This window comes from Entamoeba histolytica, genomic scaffold (genome assembly GCF_000208925.1).
Source record: "Entamoeba histolytica HM-1:IMSS scf_1104750518921 genomic scaffold, whole genome shotgun sequence".
Classification (NCBI taxonomy): Eukaryota; Evosea; order Mastigamoebida; family Endamoebidae; genus Entamoeba; species Entamoeba histolytica.
Genome location: NW_001914935.1, coordinates 22,074 through 49,406, shown reverse-complemented (window position 1 = coordinate 49,406; position 27,333 = coordinate 22,074). Strand labels below are relative to the sequence as shown.

The 27,333-nt window shown below is 25.2% G+C and overlaps 14 protein-coding genes across 14 annotated transcripts in view, besides 1 other annotated feature; 5 read left to right on the top strand and 9 right to left on the bottom strand.

Annotated features, from left to right (window-relative positions):
- The window catches only part of EHI_174260 (uncharacterized protein), a gene marked incomplete at both ends in the record, with an annotated part of 1,005 nt that extends 569 nt beyond the window's left edge, over positions 1 to 436 (bottom strand). The window contains one exon of the mRNA XM_001913694.1: positions 202 to 436. Coding sequence (XP_001913729.1) covers positions 202 to 436 — 235 coding nt within the window. The remainder of the gene's footprint in view (positions 1 to 201) is intronic.
- A 389-nt stretch (positions 437 to 825) lies between these two features.
- On the bottom strand, positions 826 to 2,019 carry EHI_174250 (S-adenosylmethionine synthetase, putative; the record flags this gene model as incomplete). Its single annotated transcript, XM_647762.1, has 1 exon — positions 826 to 2,019. The coding sequence occupies one exon, from the start codon at positions 2,017 to 2,019 to the stop codon at positions 826 to 828; it is 1,194 nt and encodes a 397-aa protein (XP_652854.1).
- Positions 2,020 to 2,653: 634 nt separating this feature from the next.
- Positions 2,654 to 3,010, bottom strand: EHI_174240 (uncharacterized protein; the record flags this gene model as incomplete). The annotated part of the gene is made up of 1 exon (XM_647413.1): positions 2,654 to 3,010. The coding sequence occupies one exon, from the start codon at positions 3,008 to 3,010 to the stop codon at positions 2,654 to 2,656; it is 357 nt and encodes a 118-aa protein (XP_652505.1).
- A 212-nt stretch (positions 3,011 to 3,222) lies between these two features.
- On the bottom strand, positions 3,223 to 4,986 carry EHI_174230 (uncharacterized protein; the record flags this gene model as incomplete). The annotated part of the gene is made up of 1 exon (XM_647412.2): positions 3,223 to 4,986. One exon carries the CDS (start codon positions 4,984 to 4,986, stop codon positions 3,223 to 3,225), a length of 1,764 nt encoding a protein of 587 aa, XP_652504.2.
- A 196-nt stretch (positions 4,987 to 5,182) lies between these two features.
- EHI_174220 (uncharacterized protein) lies at positions 5,183 to 5,881 on the bottom strand (the record flags this gene model as incomplete). Its single annotated transcript, XM_647411.2, has 2 exons — positions 5,183 to 5,435; positions 5,489 to 5,881. 2 exons carry the CDS (start codon positions 5,879 to 5,881, stop codon positions 5,202 to 5,204), a joined length of 627 nt encoding a protein of 208 aa, XP_652503.1. The 3' UTR covers positions 5,183 to 5,201.
- Positions 5,882 to 7,177: 1,296 nt separating this feature from the next.
- Positions 7,178 to 9,226, top strand: EHI_174210 (serine/threonine-protein kinase, putative; the record flags this gene model as incomplete). Its single annotated transcript, XM_647410.2, has 1 exon — positions 7,178 to 9,226. One exon carries the CDS (start codon positions 7,178 to 7,180, stop codon positions 9,224 to 9,226), a length of 2,049 nt encoding a protein of 682 aa, XP_652502.2.
- A 237-nt stretch (positions 9,227 to 9,463) lies between these two features.
- EHI_174200 (uncharacterized protein) lies at positions 9,464 to 11,076 on the bottom strand (the record flags this gene model as incomplete). Its single annotated transcript, XM_647409.2, has 2 exons — positions 9,464 to 10,936; positions 10,990 to 11,076. 2 exons carry the CDS (start codon positions 11,074 to 11,076, stop codon positions 9,464 to 9,466), a joined length of 1,560 nt encoding a protein of 519 aa, XP_652501.2.
- Positions 11,077 to 11,433: 357 nt separating this feature from the next.
- EHI_174190 (uncharacterized protein) lies at positions 11,434 to 14,141 on the bottom strand (the record flags this gene model as incomplete). The annotated part of the gene is made up of 2 exons (XM_647408.1): positions 11,434 to 13,724; positions 13,772 to 14,141. The coding sequence occupies 2 exons, from the start codon at positions 14,139 to 14,141 to the stop codon at positions 11,434 to 11,436; spliced, it is 2,661 nt and encodes an 886-aa protein (XP_652500.1).
- Positions 14,142 to 14,418: 277 nt separating this feature from the next.
- Positions 14,419 to 14,895, top strand: EHI_174180 (Skp1 protein, putative; the record flags this gene model as incomplete). Its single annotated transcript, XM_647407.1, has 1 exon — positions 14,419 to 14,895. The coding sequence occupies one exon, from the start codon at positions 14,419 to 14,421 to the stop codon at positions 14,893 to 14,895; it is 477 nt and encodes a 158-aa protein (XP_652499.1).
- Positions 14,896 to 15,103: 208 nt separating this feature from the next.
- On the top strand, positions 15,104 to 15,694 carry EHI_174170 (uncharacterized protein; the record flags this gene model as incomplete). Its single annotated transcript, XM_647406.1, has 1 exon — positions 15,104 to 15,694. One exon carries the CDS (start codon positions 15,104 to 15,106, stop codon positions 15,692 to 15,694), a length of 591 nt encoding a protein of 196 aa, XP_652498.1.
- A 3,446-nt stretch (positions 15,695 to 19,140) lies between these two features.
- EHI_174160 (uncharacterized protein) lies at positions 19,141 to 20,079 on the top strand (the record flags this gene model as incomplete). Its single annotated transcript, XM_001913693.1, has 1 exon — positions 19,141 to 20,079. The coding sequence occupies one exon, from the start codon at positions 19,141 to 19,143 to the stop codon at positions 20,077 to 20,079; it is 939 nt and encodes a 312-aa protein (XP_001913728.1).
- A 77-nt stretch (positions 20,080 to 20,156) lies between these two features.
- On the top strand, positions 20,157 to 20,506 carry EHI_174150 (uncharacterized protein; the record flags this gene model as incomplete). The annotated part of the gene is made up of 2 exons (XM_647405.1): positions 20,157 to 20,366; positions 20,432 to 20,506. 2 exons carry the CDS (start codon positions 20,157 to 20,159, stop codon positions 20,504 to 20,506), a joined length of 285 nt encoding a protein of 94 aa, XP_652497.1.
- Positions 20,507 to 20,685: 179 nt separating this feature from the next.
- Positions 20,686 to 24,381, bottom strand: EHI_174140 (uncharacterized protein; the record flags this gene model as incomplete). Its single annotated transcript, XM_647404.2, has 1 exon — positions 20,686 to 24,381. The coding sequence occupies one exon, from the start codon at positions 24,379 to 24,381 to the stop codon at positions 20,686 to 20,688; it is 3,696 nt and encodes a 1,231-aa protein (XP_652496.2).
- A 1,470-nt stretch (positions 24,382 to 25,851) lies between these two features.
- EHI_174130 (Skp1 protein, putative) lies at positions 25,852 to 26,328 on the bottom strand (the record flags this gene model as incomplete). The annotated part of the gene is made up of 1 exon (XM_647403.1): positions 25,852 to 26,328. The coding sequence occupies one exon, from the start codon at positions 26,326 to 26,328 to the stop codon at positions 25,852 to 25,854; it is 477 nt and encodes a 158-aa protein (XP_652495.1).
- Positions 26,329 to 26,604: 276 nt separating this feature from the next.
- Positions 26,605 to 27,333: part of a repeat region that runs on past the window's edge.

Below are 27,333 nucleotides of genomic sequence, written 5' to 3'. Positions count from 1 at the left end.
CAGCTCTCCAATTTCTTCAAGAAAAAGTCCCAGTTGGAGACGAAATGGTGCCAACGCTATTACACCAATTAGACGAGTTGAAGAAATTAAATCGTTGAAAATGCCATGTTAATTCAATTAAAAACATCAATAATTAATATAATCCTTCAAACAGTAATTTGTAGTATTGTTCTGATAAATAAAATTCTTTTCCTAATGCACTTACATTTGATGATTGAGTTGGTTTATTTAATGTCCATCGTTTATTAGTGTCTCCATGTTTAATAAAATCATCATATAATATTTCCACTAATTCATTTAATGTCATCTTCTTTCCCATAGCATTCATAAGGTCTGTGAGATGTTTGTGTAATGTTTTCTTCATTCGAATACGACTTGTTTCATCTCCTACTTTAGTTGATTTTCCTTTTTTCTTATCTTCTAGACTCTGTTCCATTTATTTTGACTGACTATAGTAAAACTATAGTTTTAAGTTCCTTTTATTCTTTTTATTCTTTTTGTAATTATTAAGATGGTATTTTCACAACATCACTTTGCATCTCTCTTTTCAATGAATTAGTATTGTATTGGAATAGCAAAGAATTGATTTGAGACTTATTAGTTATGAAAGAATTGACAAACAAACACTGATTGTTCAAAAAGAATTATAGAAAAATTTTTCCTTATTTAAACCAATTTAACACAATTAAGAAGTATTAAAAAGATTATGTAGCAATAAAATAAAAGTTGTTTGATGATTTAGAATAATTTAAATTAATGGTTAAGAAAGTAAAATTCAATTTATTTGTTGAAATAATCAAAAATATGGATTAAAAAGTATTCAATTTATGGTTCATTCTTCAACAATTTTGGTTTAAGTTCAGCTGGAATTTCTAATTCCTTTGGAAATTCCCATTTGAAATCTGGATCATTTCTTCCAAAATGTCCTCCAACTGCTGTCTTTTGGAAAATTGGTCTTGTTAATCCTAATTCTTTAATAATCATTCCTGGTCTCATATCAAAGTTCTTATTAACAATATCAACCAATATTGATTCATCACAAATTCCAGTTCCATATGTATTTACATTAATACTTAATGGATGTGAAACACCAATAGCATAACTTAATTGAACAAGAACTCTATGACAAAGTCCTGCATGAACTAAACTCTTAGCAATCCATCTTGCACAATATGCTCCTGATCTATCAACTTTGCTTGAATCTTTTCCTGAGAATGCTCCTCCTCCATGTGCTCCCCATCCTCCATATGTATCTACAATAATCTTTCTTCCTGTTAATCCTGCATCTCCCATTGGTCCTCCAATAACAAATCTTCCACTTGGATTATAATATCTTAACATTTTATCATCCATAAGTTCTTTTGGAATAACTTTTTGTGTAACTTCTTCTTCTAATCCTTTTGCAATTTCTTCATTACTTACATTGTCTGCATGTTGTGTTGAAATAACAATAGTATGAACTCTAATTGGTTTTAAATGTCCTTCAACTTCTTCATATTCTAATGTAACTTGTGATTTCGAATCGGGTCTAAGCCATGGTAAAATTCCTTTTTCTCTACATTCTTGAAGTCTTAAAATTAATTTTGTACTTAAAACATGTGTTAATGGCATCATTTCTTTACTTTCATCAGTAGCATATCCAAACATAATTCCTTGATCTCCTGCTCCAATATCTTCTTCTTTCTTTTCAACATGAACTCCTTTAGCAATATCTTGACTTTGTTGTTCAACACATGAAAGAACTGAACATGTTTGATAATCAAATCCTTTATTTGTATCATCATATCCAATAGATTTAACAACTCCTCTTACAATCTTTGGAATATCAATAACTGCATTAGTAGTAATTTCTCCAAGAACTAAAATAAGTCCTGTTTTTGTTGCTGTTTCACATGCAACATGTGATTTTGGATCTTGTGCAAGGCATGCATCAAGAATAGCATCGGAGATTTGATCACACATTTTATCTGGATGTCCTCCAGAAACACTTTCCGATGTAAAGAAAAATCTCTTTGCCATTTTCTTCTTTGAACTTTTTTAGTTTCTTATTCTCTTTAAATATTCCTGGAGGGTTTCTTCTTCAAAAAAATTCTGTTGTTCATTCCTTTTCTTTGTGAATGAATTTAACTTAATCATTCCTCTTCATTTTCTTCATTTCTTACATTCTTTGGTTATGTCCTTTCGGGATTATTCTTATTTCTTATTTTTAGAAAATTTCTAGGGTTCGGTTAGGGTTTTCAATTTTGATGGTTCTCATGGACGGACTAATGAAGTACTACAGAGAACAGATAGTCTTTGAGATAAACAATACCTTGCTTGACTTGACCAATAAAGTTAGTTCAATGCTTTCTTGAAATAAAAACATGACGATTTACAACAAGATTGAATGTCCTGTCAAAATGAACTTGAAATAAATCTGGACTTTTTTTAACTGTTGAATGACTTGTTTAATTATAGAAGAACTTCGAGTCATTTCTACAACATGCCAACAGCTCAAAAATGTCCTTTTCAAAAATGAAAAAGTCAAAATCTTTATTTGTAATTGATGTCTAAAAATACTAAACTGTTTTTTTTCGTTTTAAAATATCAATTCCTTTTTGAAATTGCACAAATAATGTTAAATCCCTTCTATCATAAATTCTAAATGAATGAATTAGTCAATGATTTTCACTGATAATTGATTTATTGATGGGTTTAAGAGATGATACTGTTTCTTATTTGCTAATATCAATGTCACTACAAAAACATAATGAATAGTAGCTTCTGGATGTAATTTAGATGATAATTGAAGAAGTGTTTGGTTGTATATTGTTTCAAATGAAATAGTTTTTGTGTTAGAATTAAGAATCACTGATTGAACACATTGTTCTAGTGTTGGGTAATCAAGTGTTTTTTGATGTTCTACACATTGGAGTGGATTTGTATTAAATTGTTTTGGTGGTTGAATAATATTCCATTGTGAATGACTCTGACTGAGACAAGTTGTTACTTCAGTGACACAAGATTTCATACCATTATCAATAAAAGTATCTTCAACTTCATCATAAGAAGAGTCATTCTCAATAATATCATCATCCCAATGACCTAATGAATGAACAGTATCAATTATATATAAATATAATTTATTTTATATTCCAATGTATTGTTTGAATATGTATTAATAATGACTAAACAGTAAATTACTAAATGAATTAAATTATTTTTGTTTAATATATCTTTAATTCAAAATAATTGGGAATCCCATTTTTCGTGGTTTATAACACTTTCTTCTTCCATGTTTGTAAATGATGTTGTTTTCTCATTTGGAGACTCATCCATAGACATGCTTGGAGTGTGAGTTGGTTCAGAAGGAGGGTTGGTGTTATCGTCAGTTTGACTAGACTCTAAACTATTTGAATTTTCACTTTGAACCTTATTTGTACTAAAATCACTCGTATCACCTGGTTGTTTCAGTTGTTCAGAACCATTTATTTCTGTTACTTGGTAATCACTACCATTAACATCTTTAGTATTTTCAGAGTCATTATCTCCTGATTCTTTCAAGTTAGATGTATTGTCTTGTAGATAGACAGTGATACAAAGAGCATAACCTTCTGATTTAAATAAGAATTTAGTACCATCTTTAATGTCTTTGTCTACTGGCAATATAAATTGAAGTTTAACCTGTCCATCAGGTGATGTATATGGATACTTATAATATCCTTGTTCTATATGCTTTGATGTAAGAGAAACATCTATGTTTTCTTGAGTGATTTTTTGTTTTTTGATTATAATAATCCTATTAAGATAAGTACCATTTATTTCAGACCCTCTCTCAATGAGGGTTATTTCGTTTTCTTCCTTTGGAGATACATCATAATTCTCTTTTTCAATAGTGATGTTTACATTATTCTTTACAACTATTCTCGGCAACTCAACAGTAAATATTTCTTTTTCAAATTCAGATGGGTCGACATACATAGTAATATTCTCTGTTTGACTTTGAGGATTTACATTATATTCAATTCCATGAGAATTCATTATTTCTTTAAAACAGTTACAAATAAATGTTGGTACATATATTCTATATTCATTAATTTCTTGTCTGATAGTTTCATTCTCTTTTTTTAATTCTCCATTCTCTTTTTTTAATTCTTTCATAGCTTTTTTAAATCCTTCTATTTCTGATTCTTTTTTAAGTCTTTCTTCTGCTGCTAACCTTCTTTTGACATTATCTAATTCATTTCTCCATTGGATTTCTTGTTGTTTTGATTCATCATGAGTATTATCTATGTCTTTATTATATTCTTTGTAATCAGATGTTATTTTATCAATTAAATTGCCATATTGTTCAAACATTCTTTCTAACTGTTCATTAATCTCTTTGGATAATTCTTCTGGTGATCCCTTCTTAGAAGTAGATTTACCTAATAAGCCATTAAAAAATGAGGGTATTCCTGAACCTTCTTGTTTGTGTGTGTCTTTATCTACTTCTTTTTTTATTTCATTAGAGATTTGTACTGCTCTATTCCAATTTTGAATAATCTGATCCTTTTTTTGTTGTTCATTACGATATGTAGAATATGACACTGGTGCAGTTTTTTCTAACTTAAATTCTCTATTAAAAGAATTTGAAGTACTAAAAACAAGACAGAGATTTAACACATCCTTTACTTTGTTGTACGTTCCTTCGTTTATAGAAGATGTGACTATTTTCTCTTTACTAAAACTAATTATAAAATCATGGTTTCCTTCAACTAATTCTAAGAATTTTTTTTTTAATATTTCTTTTAAAGAATCATAAATATTATTACAGAACTTATTCCATCCACTATAACTGTCTATTTGTTTAGTACTGTATTTTAACGAATTAATACATTGATTTACATTTTCAATTTTTTCATTTATCTTGTTAATGTAATAATCTCGATATTTACTGTTTCGACGTTCTTGTTCTTGACTTAAAGTTCTTGCACACTCAATTGCTTTAAAGAGATTATCAAACATAATTTCTAAGTGTAGTTTACTCATTGGTCGAATAATAAAAAACAGATCAATGAATTGCTATAAATATTAGATGGAATGATGTTTAATCAAAAAAAAAATTTATAAATCTATTTTTAGTAATAATAATGCAAATAAAAAACAAAAAACTTAAATAAAGAAGAGGAATATGTTATTTAAAAAGAAGAAAAACAAAAAATAAATAATGAAAAACTGATTTATTGGTCGAGTTTGTTATAACCAGCATTTGAATTTAAAGAACCACCGATTAAATAAATGAAGATAATACCAACAACAAGAAGAAGGAAGAAAGAGAACCCAACAATAAGATTTTGAAGAGAAGCACCTGCAATAGGTTGTGTGACAGTTTTACAAGTAATTCTAGAAGTAGAGCCACTAGCAGAAGCACAAGGAGGCATTGAACGATATTCATTCCAACCACAACAATCAAACTAAAGAATAGTTAGAAATAAAAAAAAGGAAATAAAAGAAAAGAAGAACAAACAATATCTTCCCAATGGGCTAATGTTTTTAAAGAGGTATTTGTTGTTTTAACAAAAGAACCATAAGTAACAGCAAAGTAGACACCGAAGGAGAAAGCACACATAACACCTAAACCAATTACAATGTATGAAAGCAAACACATCCAATCTTTTTGAACAAAAGAAGTAGCAATCATCATTCCACCTGCTACCATAAAGAGAACAGCAAGAGAAATCATTATTAACATAAAGACTGTTTTACTATAGAATTTTAAATCTGAACTATTCAATTTATTAGTATTTGGCATTTTTCTTATTGGACCAAATATTGTTAAAAAGATTAATGCTGTTGAAGCAAGAACAACAACAACTCCAAGAACAAGAAGTGAAAGGTTATATATTCGTTGTTTTTCCATTAGTAATTTTAAGATTCATTTTTAGTTTTTCTCTTTTTTTATTTTTTTTATTTATTTTTTATTTTATTATTTTAATAGTTCTTGTATTAATGCTTCAATTTCTATATTTATTTATTGAATCAAACTACGTTGAGAAAACAAAATACCAAAAATTTATTGATATATCTTTTGTGGATTAAATCATTATAGAACCTTTTTGTTTATTAAATTTAATATGAAATTTTGAATTGTTTTTAGTCTTATCATTTTAAAGGATATTTATTAATTAAAAAAAATCATTATTAGACTGTCATTACTTAATCACTTTATTCAACATTAATATATATTTGTAATGAGAAAATTGATTATTTAAAATGTAATAACCATTAATCCATTATTTATTAACTCTTTTTTAAAAGAAGATTTTCTGTTCCTAAAACTATATACATAAAAATTCAAGATTGTTTGTTAATGAGAGTCTAATAACACTTTGTTATTATTTTATTTATTTATTTATTTGTTTGTTAGTTCTTTTTAATCTTCTCAAGTAGATAGATATTGTTTTTGTCTTGTTTTTGTGAGTTCTAAATTTAACTTAGTGTATATGCTTCAAAACAACTCCCATTCTTCTTTTTGTAATTACACCAAAAAGAAAGAAACTAATGTATTAGAAAATTATAAGACTTAAAAGTAAAACTCAATACTTTTGAGAACTAACCAAGGTTAAAATTTATCGTTTCTGATGACATCAAAAAAGTTTTAAGTACCAAATTTCATCAATTTAGAAATTAGAACTAAACGAATTGAGGAAATTCGTAACTATTTCATCTCATCAATAAATAACACAAAAAATTATTGAGTTTTGATATATGAGAGAATGTTGTTCACTCGCATCAATTTTATTTTCTTCAACTCTGACTTGTTTCCGCTCATAACTAGGTCTATTTAAAATATTTGAAATATACTCCTCAATTAATTTCAATAACTTTATCACATAGTTTGATTTTATTGTTCTATAAATTTTGATGGTGAAACAATCAACTCGTAGAAAAATATTTTTTTTTCATGAGTCACATCAAAGAAAAATAAAAAAATAAAGTTATTACATCATCAATTCTCATTTTAGAATGGTGTCATTCTTTTGGTTGATTTCTTTTGAGTACTTCTAAGTTTATTTTTGTTTTAACGGCAGTCAAATTGTAAAACCATTGAGAAGAAACCAAAGAAAAGGCAATAAAAAGGGAGAATAAAACTAATACTTTCTAAAAATAAACGAAAAAAGGAGAAAATAATAAACTGTAAAAACTATCTGTACCAATGGCTCTTGCTTCTATTCACAGTGCTTTTTGTCCCATTGATAGAACAGCATTAATTTTTTCTTATACAAGAAGACCATTTTCTATTCTTAAAGCACAAACCACTCGATTAATATCAACATATGTACATATTAGTCCTAACTTTCATTGTCTTGATATTCCAACTCTAATACTTACAGAACCCAAAACTCCAATGCATAATTATGGATTAGATAATAGTAATTATGAATTAATTGTACGTGTTGGAGATATATTAGGTACTTCTACATCATTTGAAGGAAAAGAATATTCAATGAATCCAAATGTTATTACACAATATAAAGTTATTAGTAAATTAGGACAAGGAACATTTGGACAAGTATTTAAATGTAAAGATCTTCAACATGATAGAGAAGTTGCTATTAAAATATTAAAAAATAAAAAAGCATATTTTAGACAAGGAATGCTTGAAATTACCGCTTTATTGTTATTAAATAAATTTTATGATACAAAAAAACAAATAGTAGAAATCTTAGATCATTTTTTATATTGTAATCATCTTTGTATTGTCACAGAATTACTTGGATCTTCATTATATGAATTAATGAAATTAAACAAAAAATCTGGATTTTCATTACCAACTATTCAAACTTTAAATAAACAAATATTAGAATGTCTTGTTGTTTGTAAACAAGCATGTATTATTCATTGTGACATTAAACCAGAAAATATATTATTAACAGGAATATCATCAAAACTAAAACTAATTGATCTTGGTTCATGTTGTTTTGATAATTATTCATTATATTCATATATCCAATCAAGATTTTATCGTGCACCAGAAGTATGTATTGGTTATAGATATAATTGTGCAATAGATATGTGGTCTTTTGGTTGTATGGTTGCAGAAATGTTCTTTGGAATTCCATTATTTGTTGCAAATAGTGAATTAGGATTATTAAGAAAACAAATTAAATTCCTTGGAATGCTTCCAGCAGAGATGTTAATCAATGGAACTAAAACAGAAAATTATTTCAATAGATATGACCATTTAGATGGTACTGTTGAGTATATTTTGAAAGATGATGAAGAATTTGAAGAAGAATATTGTGTAGAATTACCTGAAGAAAAGGATTACTTTAAGAAAAAGAGTTTAAAGGAATTAGTGTATTTACATAATATTATTTTAGATGTTTCTAAAATTCCTGTTGATCCTGCAACATTACGACTTACATTATTTGATTTTTTGAGTAAATGTTTAACATACAAACCAGAAGATAGATTGACTCCACAAGAGGCATTAGCTCATCCATTGTTTAATGCAAAATTAAAATCAGAAAAGGATATAAAAAAGAAAGTGAAAGTACCTAAAGTGCCTAATTTACAACTAAAAACTCCAAAGAAAAGACATAATAAGAAGAAAGAAGATAGATTACAAGAGTTAGGATATAATTCAAATAGAATTAATACTAATTCTCCATTAGACTATTATAAAGCATTTTTAAAACAATTGGAACAAGGACATATTCCATTAATTACTGAAGAAAGTCCATTTGAAGAAGAAATGACTCCTGAAAATCTTTCATTAGTTTTCCAAAAGGAAAGAATGATTCCACAAACAAAAATAGAAAAACAATGTCATACACCAAGAAGAATTCGTGCTGTTTCATTTGATGGTCAAACAATTAATAAACCAATTCACAGATCAAGATCAAAATCATGTGGGCATTCTGGATCATTGGGTACAATTGAAGCAACAGAATCTAAATCAAAGAAAAAAAGTTATAAAATTCCTACTCTTAATAAAGTTAATGGTGATGATTCTGGTTCATCTATGTCATCTTCTTCATCTTCTGAACTTTCAAATTCAACAGGAAGTAGTCCAAGAAGGAGAATTTTCTCAGTTATTTCTCCTAGAAAAACAGAATCTCCACAAGAAAGTCCAAGAAGTTCAACTAAATTAAGTTTCCTTATACCTTCATTTATGAGAAAAAGAAGTAATTCTTCAAGTGGAAGAAGTTCAGATAATGAAGGGTCCATAGTAGAAAGTTCAAAAAAAATTGAAAAGTAATATTTTGAGATCCATTTCAATCATCATTTGATACTTTGTAAATCAATAATTTAATAATCTTTCATATTTTATTTTTATTTTTTTGAATGATTTTAAAATAAAAGAAGATTTGGAAAAAAAAGAGTAAAAAAACAATAATTAGAACATTCAAGATTCAATGTATTAAAAAATATAAAAACAAACATATTAAAAAAAATACCCAAAAATACAAAACCATAAAAAAATAAAATAAAGAATTTAAATAATAAAAATTAACAATAATGCTACAAAAAGAAAAGTACCAAATGATTGATTTCTTAAATTTAAAGAAATTGTCTTAACACACTTTGCAGCTTTGTTACAAGAAAATCCAAATTTACAAGTACCACAAAAAGGGACACAACCCTTAGAGTAATTTTTAATAGGTTCTCCATTAGTTGGTTTAATAGTTGAATTTGTTGGATTACATTCATCTTCAAAAGAACATTGAAAAGTACCAAGTGGACATTTAGTGAAATTTAAATCATTAATTGGATAAAGAAACATATTATTAAAAGTGATAACAGAATTCTTTTTATTTGTTATATAATGAACAACAATATTATTTATTTGAGCATAACAACGAGCTACTTTCATACTTAATTGACTTTTAATTCTATAATAATTATCTTCAAAAAATACTTGTTTATTTAAAGCAAATGAATTTAAACAATTTGTTTCAATTGAATTTTCAATTGAATCAATAAATGAAAAAGTTTTAAATTCTGGTTCTTTTACTAAAGGATTATTAATAAAATAATCGGAATATAAATAAGAATAATGTTTACTAACTTTTACTGGATAAGGAAAGACTAAAGATATATATACTTCATTATCAAATTGAATTGTTGGATTCTTTAAATCTATTTGACTTACTTCTTTATAATTTGATTGACTATGAACATATAATTTCCATGAAAAATATGGATCTACTATTTCTGTAGTATTAAGAATTTGTGTTTCTAATCGAAGATAACATGAGTTCTCTTTTAAACTTCCTGGTAATGAACTTGAAGCAGTTTGAATTGTTGATAATTCTAATTTAAATGGAAGTGCTAATGCATGACCAACAAAATCATATAATTTTAATGTCCCTGAAGTAAATGATTTTGGAATAATTAAATTAAAAAGACATGAAGTTGCATTTAAGTAATAATAAGACCCACTAAGTTCTATTTTATCAATAATAACATTCGTATTAAATAAAATAACTTCTGTATTATAATTATCTCCTTCTTCTTTTATTGATTTAACTACAGCAGAAGGAATTGTTTTATATGGACAATTAACTACCTGTGCAACAACTGGTAATGATGAACCTTCTCCATAATTATTATAAAACCCTGATAAATGTTGAAACATTTCTTCATCAACAAATAGTGTCCTTAAATATGATAATCTTTCTTCTTCTGTTGTTACATTCATTACTGTTGCACCAACTATTGTACAAATTGTTGGCTTTAAAGAAGGACCACTAATTTTAATACAAGTACCACACCGAGGAAATTCTCTTCGTTGAAAAAATTGGTAAAATAAAGGAATAGGAAAATAACAAGAGGTACGAGTTGAATAAGCTAAAACATTTCTATTTTTTTCTGGAACATCATCATAACATAATTTCGCTATTTGAGACTTTGAACCAACAACTCCTTTTTTCTCAATAAACTTAATATTTTCTACTCGGATGTCCGTCTATTGGTTAGTTTTTAACAAATCTAATCTTTTCTTATCATTTTTAGACAAACTATACACGGACTATCTATCTGTAAACAATTACTTTCTGGTATTAATATCAATAATAAAAATATTGACACTACTTCCATTGACGACATTCTTTTGTTTTCACTGTTTATTAAATTATTATTATAATTTATTATAATATCTTATATTATATTTCCATAACTATTTCGATTTTTTTCTTGTGTTGTTTAAAACAACAACCCTTAAAACTATAATAATTAATAAATAAAACTAGAAAAAATAACTATTTAAAAAGAAAAAAAAAGAAATAAAAATATATTTGATGTTTGTTAAGAGAAAGATGCATATGAATCTTTCATAGTCAAATGTCAAAGAGTAATGAAGTTATAACCTTTTTGTTATTTTTATAAAAATAACAAGATTTAATATAACTTATAAGTTTCATTGAGTGTTTAAACAAAATAGAAAAAAGTATTTAAATATATTTATTAATTACTTTGTTCTCTTCGTTTTTTCATTATTTTTTGAAATTCTGTTTCTTCTTCTTGAATTGGTAATTCTTGTTTTTCTATAGGAGAAGTTTTTTTAAGTTTAATTTGAAGTATTGGAAGAAAAGATTGGTTTGTAGTATTTTCATTTGTACAATTTGTAGAATTAATAGAAGGTTTATTTTCTTTTTTTGTAGTATGTAATGTCTTTTGTAAATCTTCTAATAACATTTGATTAACATTTGAGTGTTTCTTATCAATTTGGTTTTTTGTTAATTGGTCATTAGATGTTTTTATAGTTTTTTCTTCAACTTGACATTCGTTTTGTTGATCAGTACTCTTTGGTTCTTTATTATTTTGGTTCTCTTCTTCTGCTAATTTACTATCAATTTGATTAGACTCAAGTGAACTTATTTCTTTTTTATTACTTTCTTCTTGTGTTGTGTCTTTAACTTCACTATCTTTTAATTCTTCTTTTAATTCTTCATTATCTTTTAATTCTTCTTTTATTGCTTCTATTTTCATTTCTTTCAGTTGTTCAAATAATTTTTTTGTTGCTGGTTTTCTGTTTTTAGATGATCTGGTTGGTCTTCTTGAAACTTGTCTAACTATCTGAATTTCATCTTCATTTTCTTGTTCAATAAAATGGTCATAACGTTGTTGTTCATTAGTTACATTATTTGTATTATTTTCTATCTCTTGTAACTCATCTCCTAAAACAGAAATAGTAACTTGTTCTTGGTTTATTTTATCAGTATTATTCTCAACTTTACTTTGGTTGACGTGCTCACTAATTGGATCATTATCTTGACTTCTTTCTATTAATTCTTCCTGATATTTTTCTTCAGGTATTTGTGAAACAGTATATTCTTTATAAGGTTCAGAGTCTTCTTGTTGAGGTATTTGGTCACATAGATGTTGTTGATTGATTTCATTTTGTTTTTCACATGAGTCTGATGGTACATTATAATAAGTTTGTTTATCCTCAACACAAGGACTAGATAAAGTTATTGATTGTAGTTCTTCTTGTGAAATAATGTGTGTTTGATCAGTTATTTTTTCATTTGTTTCTAAGGTATAAAAAGACTCTTGAGTTTCTTTTTCTTGAAGACTATTAACATTGGTACTTTCTTGTATGGGATGTTCTTCTTTTTGAAGTCTTTTTGGTTTTGGTGGAAGAGGAGGAGGTTCACATTGTTGATTATCATGAGAAAAGGTTTCTTGATTGAGTTGTTCATTGTAACTTGTTTGATCGAAATAATTATCTTCATAATAATTAGACTCAGTATTTTCATCATAATGTTCTTGATAAATAGAATTATCTTGTTGGAATGAGAGAGAATACCTTTCATTTGGAATATTTATTATTTCATTTTGTGGTTGAGATTCAAGATTATTCTCAATTTCAAAAGTACAATCTCCAGATTGATTTGTAGAATCATTAGTTCTTTGGTTTAAATTTTCGTCGATAAGACTTGTGATATTTTTTGATTGACTTATTATATTGGTTGGAGACTTAACTAATTCTGGAATATCTAATTCTTCGAATTCCAAGTCTTCGTTTTGAGGTAATGAAGTGATATATTTTTCGAAAATAAAATTAGTTAATTCCTCTTTATAAGTCATCATATTAACTGAATGAAAATCTTTACACAGATTAATAACAGCAATCATTTGATTCACTTTTCCATGACTAATGAAATAAAGTGAATTATAAGGAGTGTCATGAGTTCTTGAGAAGAGAAGTAAATCTTTTTCATCAGATTTTTTAACGTTATTAATAACAGGAATTAAAACGATATTATTAAAAAATTCAGTAATTTGAGAAATAACAATTTTAATAACATTATTAGGAGCTTTAACGAAACAGTCAAATAAACCTGGTTTAACTTCTTTAAACAAAATTTTATATTGAAGTTTAATAATATCCCAGTTTGCTTGAGTGGTTAAAGTAGTAAATTTTTCTTCATAAAATGCTTTATGAAAGAAAGTCAAATGGTTTTTAACTTTAATTTTTAAAGTAGTAAATTGACTTTTTTGAATATTTTCAATAAATTGAATTAATTGTTTAAAACAATGTTCAAATCCAAAAATTTGAGGAGAGGAGTTAATATCAAGTTTAAAAGGAATTGAAGTTAAAGAGTTTGTTTTAAGGATATTACAAATTTCAATAAAATTAGATTTGAATAATTCAGGTAATTCAACTAAATCATAATATGCATTAAATACGTTAATTTTAATAAGTGTTTTTATGAATAATTCAATTTCATTTTTATTAGTTTGAGGATTTGCTAATAACAATTAATAAACTAAAGAAACAAAACTATTTAATACAAACTATATACAACATATTCATATATCTCATTTTCTACTGGTAAATCTAATTTGTTAAATTTTAATTCTTTGTATATTCCTATACTTCTGGTTAATGAATTTAAATGAATATTTACTAATTCTTCATTAAATTGTGGTTTTATTTTTACTTTAAATATATAATAATTATATTTTTGTGTTATTTGATTTAATACATTTTGACAATGTTTTATTATTCTCCCGTCTTTACTTGTTATTATTCTTTCTTTTTCTTCATATTTAATTATCCCTTTTTCTATTGTTAATTCTTCCTCGATTTCATCTAGAATTGGTTCATTCTCTAATAAAACTATTTGAAATGGATCAGTCACTTTAAATGAAGCTTGTTCATTCATATTCTTCACCTTTACTTTTATAGTTCTCTTTTCTTGCTTTTCAGTTCATTTGTTCTTCCTCGAAATTCTTTATCGCTTTTTTCTAACCCTTCCTAATTGTGTCATGTATTTTAAACTAAAATCATGTCTCACACTAAACTTTTTCTTTGAGCTAACACTATATAACTAGAATTAATAATAAAGTCAATTTACTCTCTCTTTTCATTTTTTAAATCTTATCTGGAGAAATAAAAAGGGGGTAAAAAAATAAAAAGAAGAACTTAAAAAAAAGAAAGACATGGCACAAAACGTAATCTTAAGATCATCAGATGGAAAAGATTTTACTATTTCTGAAGAAGCAGCAAAACAATCAGGACTTGTAGAATCACTCATGAAAGATAGAGAAAATGCTGATGAACCAGTTCCTATTTTAAAAGTTGAAGGAGCAGTATTAGAAAAAGTCATTCAATGGTTATTATTCCACAACGAACATCCATTGATGTATCCAGACTTTGTAATTGGAGATAGAGACAAGAATGCTGATCTTCATCCATGGGATGTTAAATTCTGTGATGACTTAGAAAAGGATATGTTATTTGAAATGTTGAAAGCTGCAACATTCATGAATATTGATATGCTTGTTGAAGCAACCGCCAAGACAATTGCAAAGAATTTAATTGGGAAAACAGTTGAACAAATGCGAGAATATCTTAATGAAGAGAATGATTATACACCAGAAGAAATTGAAGAACTTAAGAAGAAATATGCTGATTAATTAATCTATTTCTTATTTCCTTGTTTTCTATAACAAGGATATTATGTTTTGTTATTAAATTTTTTAATGTGAAGAATATAACAAGTTTATTAAGAAAAATAAAAAAAGATTATTTTTAAAAATGTTATTATTTCAGGAAAAAAGCAAAGATTTTATAGAAAATTTACTAGACTTTTGCTTCATCTGTGATTAAGTCATTTAGTCTTAAATGAACGGAGATATTCCAATATATCAACCACCACAACCAACTAATGAGGTTCAACCACTTTTAAATGACTCAACACCCCAACAACCCCAAGTACCAATATACCAACCATCTGCACAACCAAATGGATTAGAGTATCAACCAAACTTAGTCAACCAACCATCTGCACCAGTTATTCCTGATCCTCATATCCAACAACCAAGTTACCTTGGTCCACAACAAGTTCCTGTAGTCCAGTATAATCAACCACCACCTGGAATGACTGAGTCATACCAACAACCATTATCATATCAAGTACCACCAAATCAAGGTGGGGTTGTTGTACAACAACCAGTTACTACAATCCAACCTCAACAACCACCACAAATTACATTCTATCCTTCTCAAATGTTTTGTCCACATTGTAATAAATTAATCACAACTGAAGTTACTTATGAGTCAGGTTCTTTAGTTTTTATATTATGTTGTGTTTTATGCTGTTTTGGATTATTATGTTTTTCTTGCATTCCTTGTTGTCTTGATGGTTTGAAAGATGCTCATCATAAATGGTTTGTTTATTGTTTTCTTGATATTCTTATTGAAATAAATAAATGATGTCTTATCTTATAGTCCAATCTGCAAAAGATTACTTTATGTTAAAAGTCGTTTCTAATTCCTTTCTTTCTTGTTATTCTTTTAGTTTTTTATTATTTTTTTTGTAAGACTTGAAAATGAACATCAGAACCAACACACAAACATTATTACTAAATCAAATAATGAATTGTCAGTTATTATTTGGTTATGATGATGTATTTTAATAAGAAATATAATAAATAATAATATAAAGAATGAAATAAGATAATATGAAGGAAAAATAACAAAAGAAAAAGATATAAATGATGTTATAAATAATAAATGAAATTAAATATAATAATATAATGATAATGAAATATTCATTCATCATAAAATAAGAAATAAAGAAAGAAGAAATTCATTAAAATTAAAATAAACAATGAAAGAAGAAGATAAAAAGATTAAATAAACAGAAAGAATAAAGAAGAAAGAAAAGACAATAAAAGAAATAAAACAAAATAAAATGATTTACTCACAAAACAAGAAGAAAATACAAGTAACAAATAAAGAAATTAATTATTTTAATAAAGTATGTTGTGGATAATATCCATTAAATATTGAATAAATACCAATTTTATTAACGCTTCAATTATTGATTATTTTTAATTGATTATTGCTTCTTTCGTTTTGAATGAAAATAAAATAAAAATTAAATTCATATGAAATATTATGATTCATTTTTTTTTAAATTTTAACTCTTTATATATTCTCAAATTACTTCTTCAATAATAAGGAAATTAACTTTGACTAATTGAAAAAAAATATTAAAATGAAAGAAAATTTTTTATTTTTAACCAAAATTTGTTAGTTCTTTATTTCTTATTCATAAATTGACTTTTTATTTGTTTTATTTATTAAACATAATGATAGAATGAAAATTTGAGAATTAAAGTTTGAAGTAGTGATAATTCATTTAATTTTACATTAATTGAATGATACATTAATGGGTTTAAATGCATTGTTTAATAATTAAGAGGAAATTATTATGTACAAACAAAACAATTATAACAACTACAAAAAAATATAATTGAACAATTATCAAAATGGAAGAATAACAATATTGAAAGAATGATAAGTTCAATATTTAACAATGGTACAAAGAAATTTAATATTATTGATGATTAAAATGATATATCATCATTGAAATATAGAAGAAAGTCAATAAATAGAATACAACAATAAAAATAATTATAATAATAAGAGGGTGTGATAAGAATTGATAATAACAAAAGAATAATTTACTGAAATTGAGAAAGAATGTTAATAATTATAAATGAAAATAAATGGATTGATAAAATAATAAACAAGCAGTAAGAGATAAAAGAATTAGATAAATATAAAATATGAAGATAGAATTGAAGAAAAGATAGAAGATATGAAATGAAATTAATAAAATAAGAAAAGAAATAGATTATATGGTGCAGAGAAAATGAATGAAAAGAAAGTAAGAAAATAACCAAAGAAATAATAGATAATAAAAATAATGAAGCACAGATAAATTGAAATTATTTACAATAAGAAAAGAAAGATATTATTAACACTTCTATTAATAGTAAACTAAATGAAATAGGTAATGATTTTAATAAAAAATGATATAGACAAGGAAATGGTGAAAATATAGAAAATACAGAAATAAAATAGTTAATATATAATAATTGATATACATTAATTAAACAAATAATACGAATAAAAGAATAAGAATAATACGAATAAAAAGAAATATATTAAAGAGTCAATTAATAACAATATCTAATTAATATTGATAAATCAAAATAGAATTACAAACAGAGAATAAGAAATAATATAAAAAGAATATAAAAAGAAATAAACGTTGATGTAACACATAACCAAAAAGAAATAAACAATAAAACAATACAAAACAAATGAGAGATCATATATATTAAGAATAATTTCAATTTTGAAGATATAAATTCACAACAAAATATAACAATACTCAAATAATATAAAAGAATGAAATAAACAACAATTTGAATAAAACACCTTCTTAAAACAATGAAAAGATAAATACATTATTAAATATTATCAAACAACATTATTTTGTTTTAAATAATTAGATGAATAAAAACAATCAAAATATTATATTTTTTATTGTTTTTCATAAAAAGACTATTCTTTTTATTTTTTTCTCAGACTTAACTAAAAATTAAATACCATTTGGTTTATTATGTTATTTCTTTTTTTAAATATGTATCATATTACAATATTTATGTTGTATTTTCAATAATTTATAATACTAACAACAACTCGGAATCATTTTATTTTAATTTTACTATCTTTCATTAATTTTTCTATTCTTTATATTATCAAAAATATTATTATAATCAAGTTATCATCATTTATATTGTTATTGTTATTTATTTACTGTTTATTGTTTAGAATTATCTGCTATATGAAAAAAAAATAATTTATAAAATATTTTTATCTTATTCTTTTTCTACAAAAATGAATTAAAAATTACAATAAAATCGGAATTGCTTAAACAATTAAATTTGGTTTTAAACAACAGCTATTATAAAGAAATAATACCAATATCTAGTATTATTAATTATTTTAAAGTCCATTACAAATCATTTTATTTCACTATAAATTGTTTTTATTTTATTGTTAAGAAAGGAGTTTAGAAGAAAATCTTAAATATTAATTATAGTAACTAATTGATATATTAATTTCAGTTTTAAACTTTTTTAACTTATGCTAATACTAACTAAATATAAATTCTAGTATTATTCAATTTAAGTCATAGTAATTAAAGCAAACACTAACAATACGAAGAGTACTTGAAATAATTTCTTTTCTTTTGTTATCTATTTTAATGAGCAAATATTTTATTAGTAACACAACAACAAACATAATTCAAGTATCAAATCAAAACAATGTTCATTTTTCATCCTTTATCTAAAAATAGAACAGTTTGACTTATTTTTGTGTTTATATGAATTAATAAAAAATAAAAAATAATTTATGTACATTTTGTTATTTATTAAATGTTTTTTAACTATGAAAATTAAAGATAGTACTTCATTTTCATTTGTGTCTCAACAAATCTCAATGGTAGATTAAGACAAAAACCATCTTAATCCACAACAATTTGTTCGGAGTAAAAGATTTATCAATAATGTTTTTTGTTATAAATTTATTTTCAAAAGTATATATTGTTTTATAAGAGATTTTGGAACAGGTTGACTCATAACAAAGTTGTGAATAGTCATTGAATAAGTTTGAACAAGAGATGGAATGGAACTGAACATAATAAAGAAATGTGCATCACAAAAACAAAGGAAGGGAATTAAAGTTCATGAGAAGAAGAAAGAAGACAAAGAATTGTCACACGAATAAAAACAAGAGTTAGTTATACTAAGAATAAGAGATTTTTTGGAATAAAGAAAATCTGAAAAGTCGAAATAGAAATGGAAGACAGCGTCATAGCAGTAAAAGAAAAAGAAATACAAAAACTAAGGAATGAAAGTAAACAATTAGACGATGAGATTGAAAGGATGGAAAAACAATACACAGAAGATGAAGAGAGGAAACATAAAACTGAAAGAGACAATGAAGAATTAATGAAAAAGGTAGAAGAAATACTCAAGGTGCTTGAAACTAACAGTGAAGAAGAAATGGAACAATTTATTTTACAAGCACAACATGAAGTAAAGAAAAAGATTTACCAAGAAAATGAAATGATAGAAAGAATGAAGAGAGAAAATGAAGAACAAGAAAAAGAAAGGATGGAAAGAATTAAAATACTGACAAACACAGAGGAATATCTTATTGAGAAAATAAGAGAAACTAAGACAATGTATGAGAAAATAAAAAAAGAGAATGAAAAGATTTCAACAAGAAATCAAATGATGGAAAAAGAAATTAAAGAAATAAAAGAGGAAGTGAAGGAAAGAAAACGACGGAAAGAAGAGTTGGAACAAGAAGGAGAAAAGAAAGAGAAAGAAATAAAGGAACTTAATGCACAGAAAAACATCATCAAAAGTCAAATAGAAGCAATGAAAGAAGACAAGTTAATAAAACAACGTTCAGAAGAAAAGGTAAAAGAATTAAAAGAAACAATAGAACGGCTTAAATATCAAATAGAAAATGACAAAATCCAAGTTGAAACATTGGAAATTGAGAAAGCTGAACAAGAAGATTATAAATGGGTATTATTAGAAGATTCAAATGCTCAAAAAGATTATGTTATAACATTACTTCAAATGTATGAAAATATGTATGGTGTAAAAGTTAATAAAAATGAAGATGAAATAATGCAAGAATTGTATAATCATCACATTGGAATTAAAGAGTGGAATAAATATGTTAAAGCATTGTTTGACTCAATTACTAAAACATATCATTGACTCTTTTGTGTTTTTTGATTTTAAGAATTTCTAAAACAGATAAAGAATTTGAAATTCATAATTGCACCACTCAAAAAATGAACAAATCAAAACAGATTTATGAAGGGGAATATCTCACAGACTCAACTAAAGAATGTTATCAAGATATTAAAACAACATATTTTGAAAAAATAAATATTGAAATGCCTAAAGAAAATAATAAAATGGATCATACGAGTGAAATGGTTGAAGAAGATGAATGTGAAAAACCAATAAGTATAACAAAACCACAAGAAATTCCACGTGATGTTTGTTTAAAGAAAATTACATATTTTTTTTGAGAATTGAAATTACAAATTACTTATTTTTATAGAACAGTTCATTAGGAGAAGATGTGTTAATGCATATGTTAAGACAAAAAGATGATATGGCATGTTCACCTCCATAAAAATAACAAGCAGATGGAGGTACTCAAAGTCTTATATTGAATAGTTTTTGTCTAGTTGGTTTATCTGGTTTACATTAAATAAAAAATTAAAAGAGGGTGTTAGTAAGTTATAAAACATTTAATTTCAAAGAAAGAAACAACTAAAGAAAAAATTAAATATACCAAAAAATATTCAAAAATTATAACCCTTTCTTTTGAACAGACTTAACCAATTCACCAATAATTTTATTACCATCATTAAATTTTCCTTGTACTCTTAATGCACGACAATCTAAAATAGGTAATTGTAATTCTTTAACAGATGTATTTACTCTCATTGAATCTACAACAGCTCTTAACCCAAAAATACCAATTTCATTTTGATCCCATTTTAATGTTTGTAATGTTTTTGTAATTTTAAGAAGATTTGCTAATGCAAATGCACCTTTATTTCCCATTCCTTGTGATTGTATATCTAATGAAACTATATGCTCATTCTTAACTAATGAATTTAATACTGGAATCATGTTTAGTCCTAGTTGTTGGTCAGTTTTATTTCCTCCTTCTAAGATTAAATTTTTTAATGAAGTTGCCTTTTTTAAATATTTTAATAATGCTGCCATTAATCCCTCTGTATCATCTCCATTAATTGTTTTACTAATATTTAATGTTTCAACAACAGTGTTTTCAACTAATGCATCAAGAATTTTGCTAAGTCCTTTATCTTTAACATTTGTTTGACTAATATCAAAGGAGATAATATTTTTATTTATTTTTATTGATTCAGCTAATGAATTAATTCCTTCATCATCAAATTGCATTCCTTGTAAGTCAAGAATAACTTCTGATGATTTTAAATTTTCAATTACTTCTTTTAAAACAGTTGCAGGAATTGAACAATTTCTTAGATGTAATTCTTTTAAATTATTTAGTGTTGATACAATTTTTGCTAACCCAGTTTCTGTTTTCTTTCCAATTGAAATTCCAGACAAATCTACTTGAACAAGGAAATTTAATCCTTTTAAAACATTTACTACTTCTCCACTATTCTTAACATCTAAATTACTTAAATTTAATTCCATCAAATTAGGGAAGATTTTAGCAAATTGGTTAGTCATAAAATCAAGTGATTCACTACCCATTTTTGCTCCTTCTAACTTTAATGATGTTAAAGGTAAATGAATTTTCTTTTCAAGACATTCTTGAAATCCTTCAAAGAAAGATGAAATACTCTTATCATTAGAAATACAATGATTTAAATTGATTTTATTAATTTGATATTTAACTATAATTTTAGCTAATGATGCTAAAGCTTTACTTTCTAATTTATTATTTCCAAGATCTATTTCTTTGATATTATGTGATTTATTCTTTTCAATATAAGCACATAAAATTGTATCCCATTCTTTAATTCCAACATCATTTAATCTAATACATTCTAATGTTTCATTATCTTCTAAGACTTTTTTTAATTCTTCTTCACATCCAACTAATGATGTACTTTCTATATTTAATTTAGTGAAATATTTATTTGTTCTTAATGCACTTAAAACTGGTTGGAATTCTGTTGGAGACATTGCATCATTTTTATTGTTTGGATCAGTAGTATTAAACATTAAACAATTTAATTCTTTTGCTCCTTCAAGACCTTCTTTTGTACCTTCAATAAATGCTTGAACACTTTCATTAATAGGAACTTTCTTGTATGTACAGAATGCATTATAAATCCCACTAAATCCTCCACAAGTATTAAATGTTTGAAGTGAAAATACATTTTTAAAAGCAGCTGATCTATGTGAAGGAACATCAACAACAAACCCATAAACTCCATCAGCAAAACTTGATTTAAATGAACGTAACATAGCAATAATAATTTGGTCTGGATGAACTGTTTCACCAACAAGTGATGTTCCATCTTTTAATTGGAAACTCATTCCCATTTTATTTGCACTTGTAACATTTTGAATATCAAATACATGAATTTCTTTTACAACATTAAATGATTGGTCAAGAATGACAATATGATGTAATGTAACAATTAAAATTCCATCAATTTTATTTCCATTAATTTCACAACTAAAACTAGAAATATAAACAGCTTCATGTTTATTTTTAATAAGAAATTCTTTTAATTTAATTTGAATTTCTTCTTTAAATTCACCAAATGAGTGTGTTTTATCACTATATTTTCCTAATGACACCATATATTTACAAAATTCTTCACTTATTTCACTTGATGATGTTCCAATAATTTCATCCGCACGTTCACATAATTCTTTATGGATTAAGGCAATTGGTTTCATATCAGTAATAGCAGTTTCTTCTACAACAAGAACAAATGGGAAGTTTTTAGCAACATTAACAATTCTTCTAAAATATCTTTTAAATTTATCTAAATATTCATCAAGAATAACATTTAATGGTAACATAAATGGTTCTTTTTCTTGAATAAATTTAACTCCATTTGATAAGTTTTGAAGAACCTTTGATAATAAAATAAGATTTCTTCTTCCGCTCATTGAAATTTCTTTTGGGTCATCAACAATACCATATTTTTCTGGTGAAAATATTGCAGGATTAATATATCTTAACATAATAAATGATCCAGTTAAACTATTTCTTGAATCATCTGATAATTCTCCAAAAAATTGTGCTGCATATTCATTAAATATTCTTGCTAATAATTTAACTCCAGGAGGTAATAAATCAAATGAATCAATAACTAAATCAAAAAGTTTTCTACATGCTTCAAATAAATTTTGTTTATTTGTTTCTAATTTTTCTTTATCTGTTTCTCTATGATCATCAATTTCAAATGAAATATCACTATGAATAATTTCTTGTACAAATGGTTTGTAAATATCTAATAAATATTTTCTTCCTACTTTTGCTAAAAAACTTTTAGCAACTCTTGTTGCACTTGTATTTTCTCTAAATAATGAATGTGAATCTGTGTGTGTTTCAAATTCTTCTTTTAACATTTGTGATACAAAATCTAATGCAAGTCTTTTACTATATGTTAAATTTAATACTGCATCTGCTAATTCTTCTGCTTTGTCTCTATTAGAAAACATTGTACTTAATATGTTTGGTGCTTTCTTCATAAAAAATTCAAACATGTTTTGTAATACTGTTAATTCTCGTTCAGAGTAATATAAATTTTCTTCTTTAATTTGTGCTTCTCTTCCATCTCCATATTTTGATACTTCTTCTTCAATTGCACTAATTTCTCTATGAATAAAACTTTCTCTTTTAACTACTTCTTCAACTGGTGCTTTTTGTTTTTGGAATTCATTTGGTAATGTTCCTGCTTTTTGCATTGCAAGTAATTCTGCTAATGTTGGTTTCTTGTCTGTTGTTGTTTGTGTTGGTGTTGTTTCAACTTGTTGTGTTTTAACACTTCCATTTGACATATCAGTTCCTGCTGCTATTTTTTCTTTTTGTGTGTATTGTTTTGGAAGATTACCAGCTTTTTGCATTGCAATAAGTTCTGCTAATGTTGGTTTCTTTGCTGGTGGGTTTCCATTAGAAAGGTCTGTTCCTGCTGCTATTTTTTCTTTTTCAGTATATTGTTTTGGTAATGTTCCTGCTTTTTGCATTGCAATAAGTTCTGCTAATGTTGGTTTCTTGTCTGTTGTTGTTGGTGTTGTTTCAACTTGTTGTGTTTTAACACTTCCATTTGACATATCAGTTCCTGCTGCTATTTTTTCTTTTTGTGTGTATTGTTTTGGAAGTGTACCAGCTTTTTGCATTGCGATAAGTTCTGCTAATGTTGGTTTTTTCTGTTGAACTGGTTGTGTTTTTTGAACTTCATCAACGACGTTATCTACTTTAGTTTCATTACTTGAAGATACTGTCGATTCATACGAATTTGATAATGAGATTGACTCTGACATTTTGAGTCTAAAAGAAATAAATACGAGTTCCTTTTGATTGATTTTTTTCTGTTTATTGTTCTATTTTTATTATTCACATGAAATAATAAAAAAACTATAAAAACTAATTCTATAATTCTATTTTTTATTGAAAAATATAATTGAAATTCACTTTTATTTAATAAAAAGAATCATTGTTTTTTGAAAATTGCATTATTTTTATCCAAAAAATACATAAATAAAATCATTATATTTTTTTTACTCAAAACACTAAAAAATGAATAACTCAGAATATGATATATTCATAGACAATACTATCAATCTTTCTTAAATATAAACCATTATAATGAACAAAAGCAAACAATGATATTTTAATATATTTTTATATGTATTAATTAAACTAAATAATAAAAGAAATGAATTAATTATTTTTTTGTTGATTATACATTGATAAATGTTAATTGTGTAATGTTGTCATTAATTTGTTATGTTTTTTTATGAATATTTATTGATATTACTTATTATTTTCAATTATATATTTACATTTCATCAATATGTACATTATCTCTTATTTTATAATAATAAAAACAATATATTGAAAGTGAGGATTGTTATTTAAATACTTTTCTAGTGTATAAGACAATGAAATAATTAATATTCATTTGCTAAATTGTCATTTACTATATTTTTCATTCAATTCAACGACTTATAATATTTAGAATAACTATTACATTGTTTTAAAATAATCAGTAATTGAATAACATTTCATACTTTGTATTATCCATTCTTATTCTAATAATCTTCTTAACTTATTTTATCAACAACTATCTTACACAACATTGTTTCATTTCTTGAATAAATTATTTATAATATACTACTATTTATTTGACTCATTAAGTATTAAAACAGAATAATGAACGTCACACATAATTCATAGTTGAGTTAATTCATTTAATCATCCATTTGAAAAAAAAACATTAATTAAAAGTCCAAAAAAAGTTAATATCCAATTGATATTGTGTTAAATTATCTTTTCATATAAATTACCATCTTTTCAATGTTCAATCATTATTCTCATTTCATATTAAAATAAGAGTTATTCTATGAATTTAATAAAATATGAATATGATATATTTTGTTTATTTATTCTCATATATTTTAACCAATTATTTCATTAAATTCAGTGATGTCTATCTCATCTCTTAACTTCATATATTCTTTACTAATATCAATGAATATGTGTATATAATATTCATTCTTTACAGTCTTTTATGATACACCATTAATCAAACGGTAGTAAATGTTTAATGGTAAAAGAAATGAAGTGTATTTAAATCATTTTTACCATAATGAACAATAAAACAACATACAATTCAATAAGTTGTAAACAAATAGTCAAGTATTATTTATGACAAAATTATTTCCAAACATTACCTGCGAAACACATACTTTGAATGACTAAATAAAACAACAGTTAGTAAAAAAGATAAATTAATCAGCATATTTCTTCTTAAGTTCTTCAATTTCTTCTGGTGTATAATCATTCTCTTCATTAAGATATTCTCGCATTTGTTCAACTGTTTTCCCAATTAAATTCTTTGCAATTGTCTTGGCGGTTGCTTCAACAAGCATATCAATATTCATGAATGTTGCAGCTTTCAACATTTCAAATAACATATCCTTTTCTAAGTCATCACAGAATTTAACATCCCATGGATGAAGATCAGCATTCTTGTCTCTATCTCCAATTACAAAGTCTGGATACATCAATGGATGTTCGTTGTGGAATAATAACCATTGAATGACTTTTTCTAATACTGCTCCTTCAACTTTTAAAATAGGAACTGGTTCATCAGCATTTTCTCTATCTTTCATGAGTGACTCTACAAGTCCTGATTGTTTTGCTGCTTCTTCAGAAATAGTAAAATCTTTTCCATCTGATGATCTTAAGATTACGTTTTGTGCCATGTCTTTCTTTTTTTTAAGTTCTTCTTTTCCCTTTTTATGGTTGTTATATGCTTGATTTATAGTTTTTTGTAATAATTTACTATACCAAACTTATTTATTCTAAAAAAATTGTGAAGTATAGTTTTAAGATCATATTGAATCTTAATTCTATTTAAAGAAAATCAAAATAAATAATAAATTTATTATCAAAAATAAATTATCGTTTTGTTTTGTATAGAAACAATCATCGTTTTATAAAACAATTAATAACATTGTAGAAAGTTATTGAGTGAGATAAGAAGAAATGATTAAAATATAAATACATCAAAAAATTGTAGTTTGTTTCTATTTTTAATAGTATTTCAAGAAGATGATTTGAGTCAAAAGGAGTAGATAAAACTAATACAGTGAAATCATGGAAATCCATCAATATTAAGAAAAATGCATTTTTCTAATTAACTAAAATGCAAGATGGAGCAATATTTTGTGTGTATAGAAAATCAAAAATAATGAAAAATGAAAGATTGAAATACTGCACACTTTGTAAAGACAAGATAACTACAGTAGAACACATTCTACTATCTTGTATTTATTATAATAAATCACAAATGGAGAAATATGACAATATTGGCATTATAATATGGGAGGTATTAATAAGAAAATATACAGGAAATAATCAATATAAAAAACCCCCATATGAAACAATATTCAAATATAAAGACATCACAATGATATTGAACAAACAAATAATGCATAAAAGTGATGGACAATATCACAAAATACCATATATATGTATTAGATAAAAAGAACAAACTGGTTTATTATTTGATATGACTATTGTGGCTGATCACAATATTAATGGAGCCTATTGGAAGAAAAGAAATAAGTATAAAGAATTAAAGAATATGCTAATGAAAATAGAAAAGTTAAAATATGTCAAAATAATTCCAGTAGTAATTTCAATAAATGGATTAATAAATAAAGAAAGTAATAAATTAATTAAAGAATTAAAAATTGAGATTAACA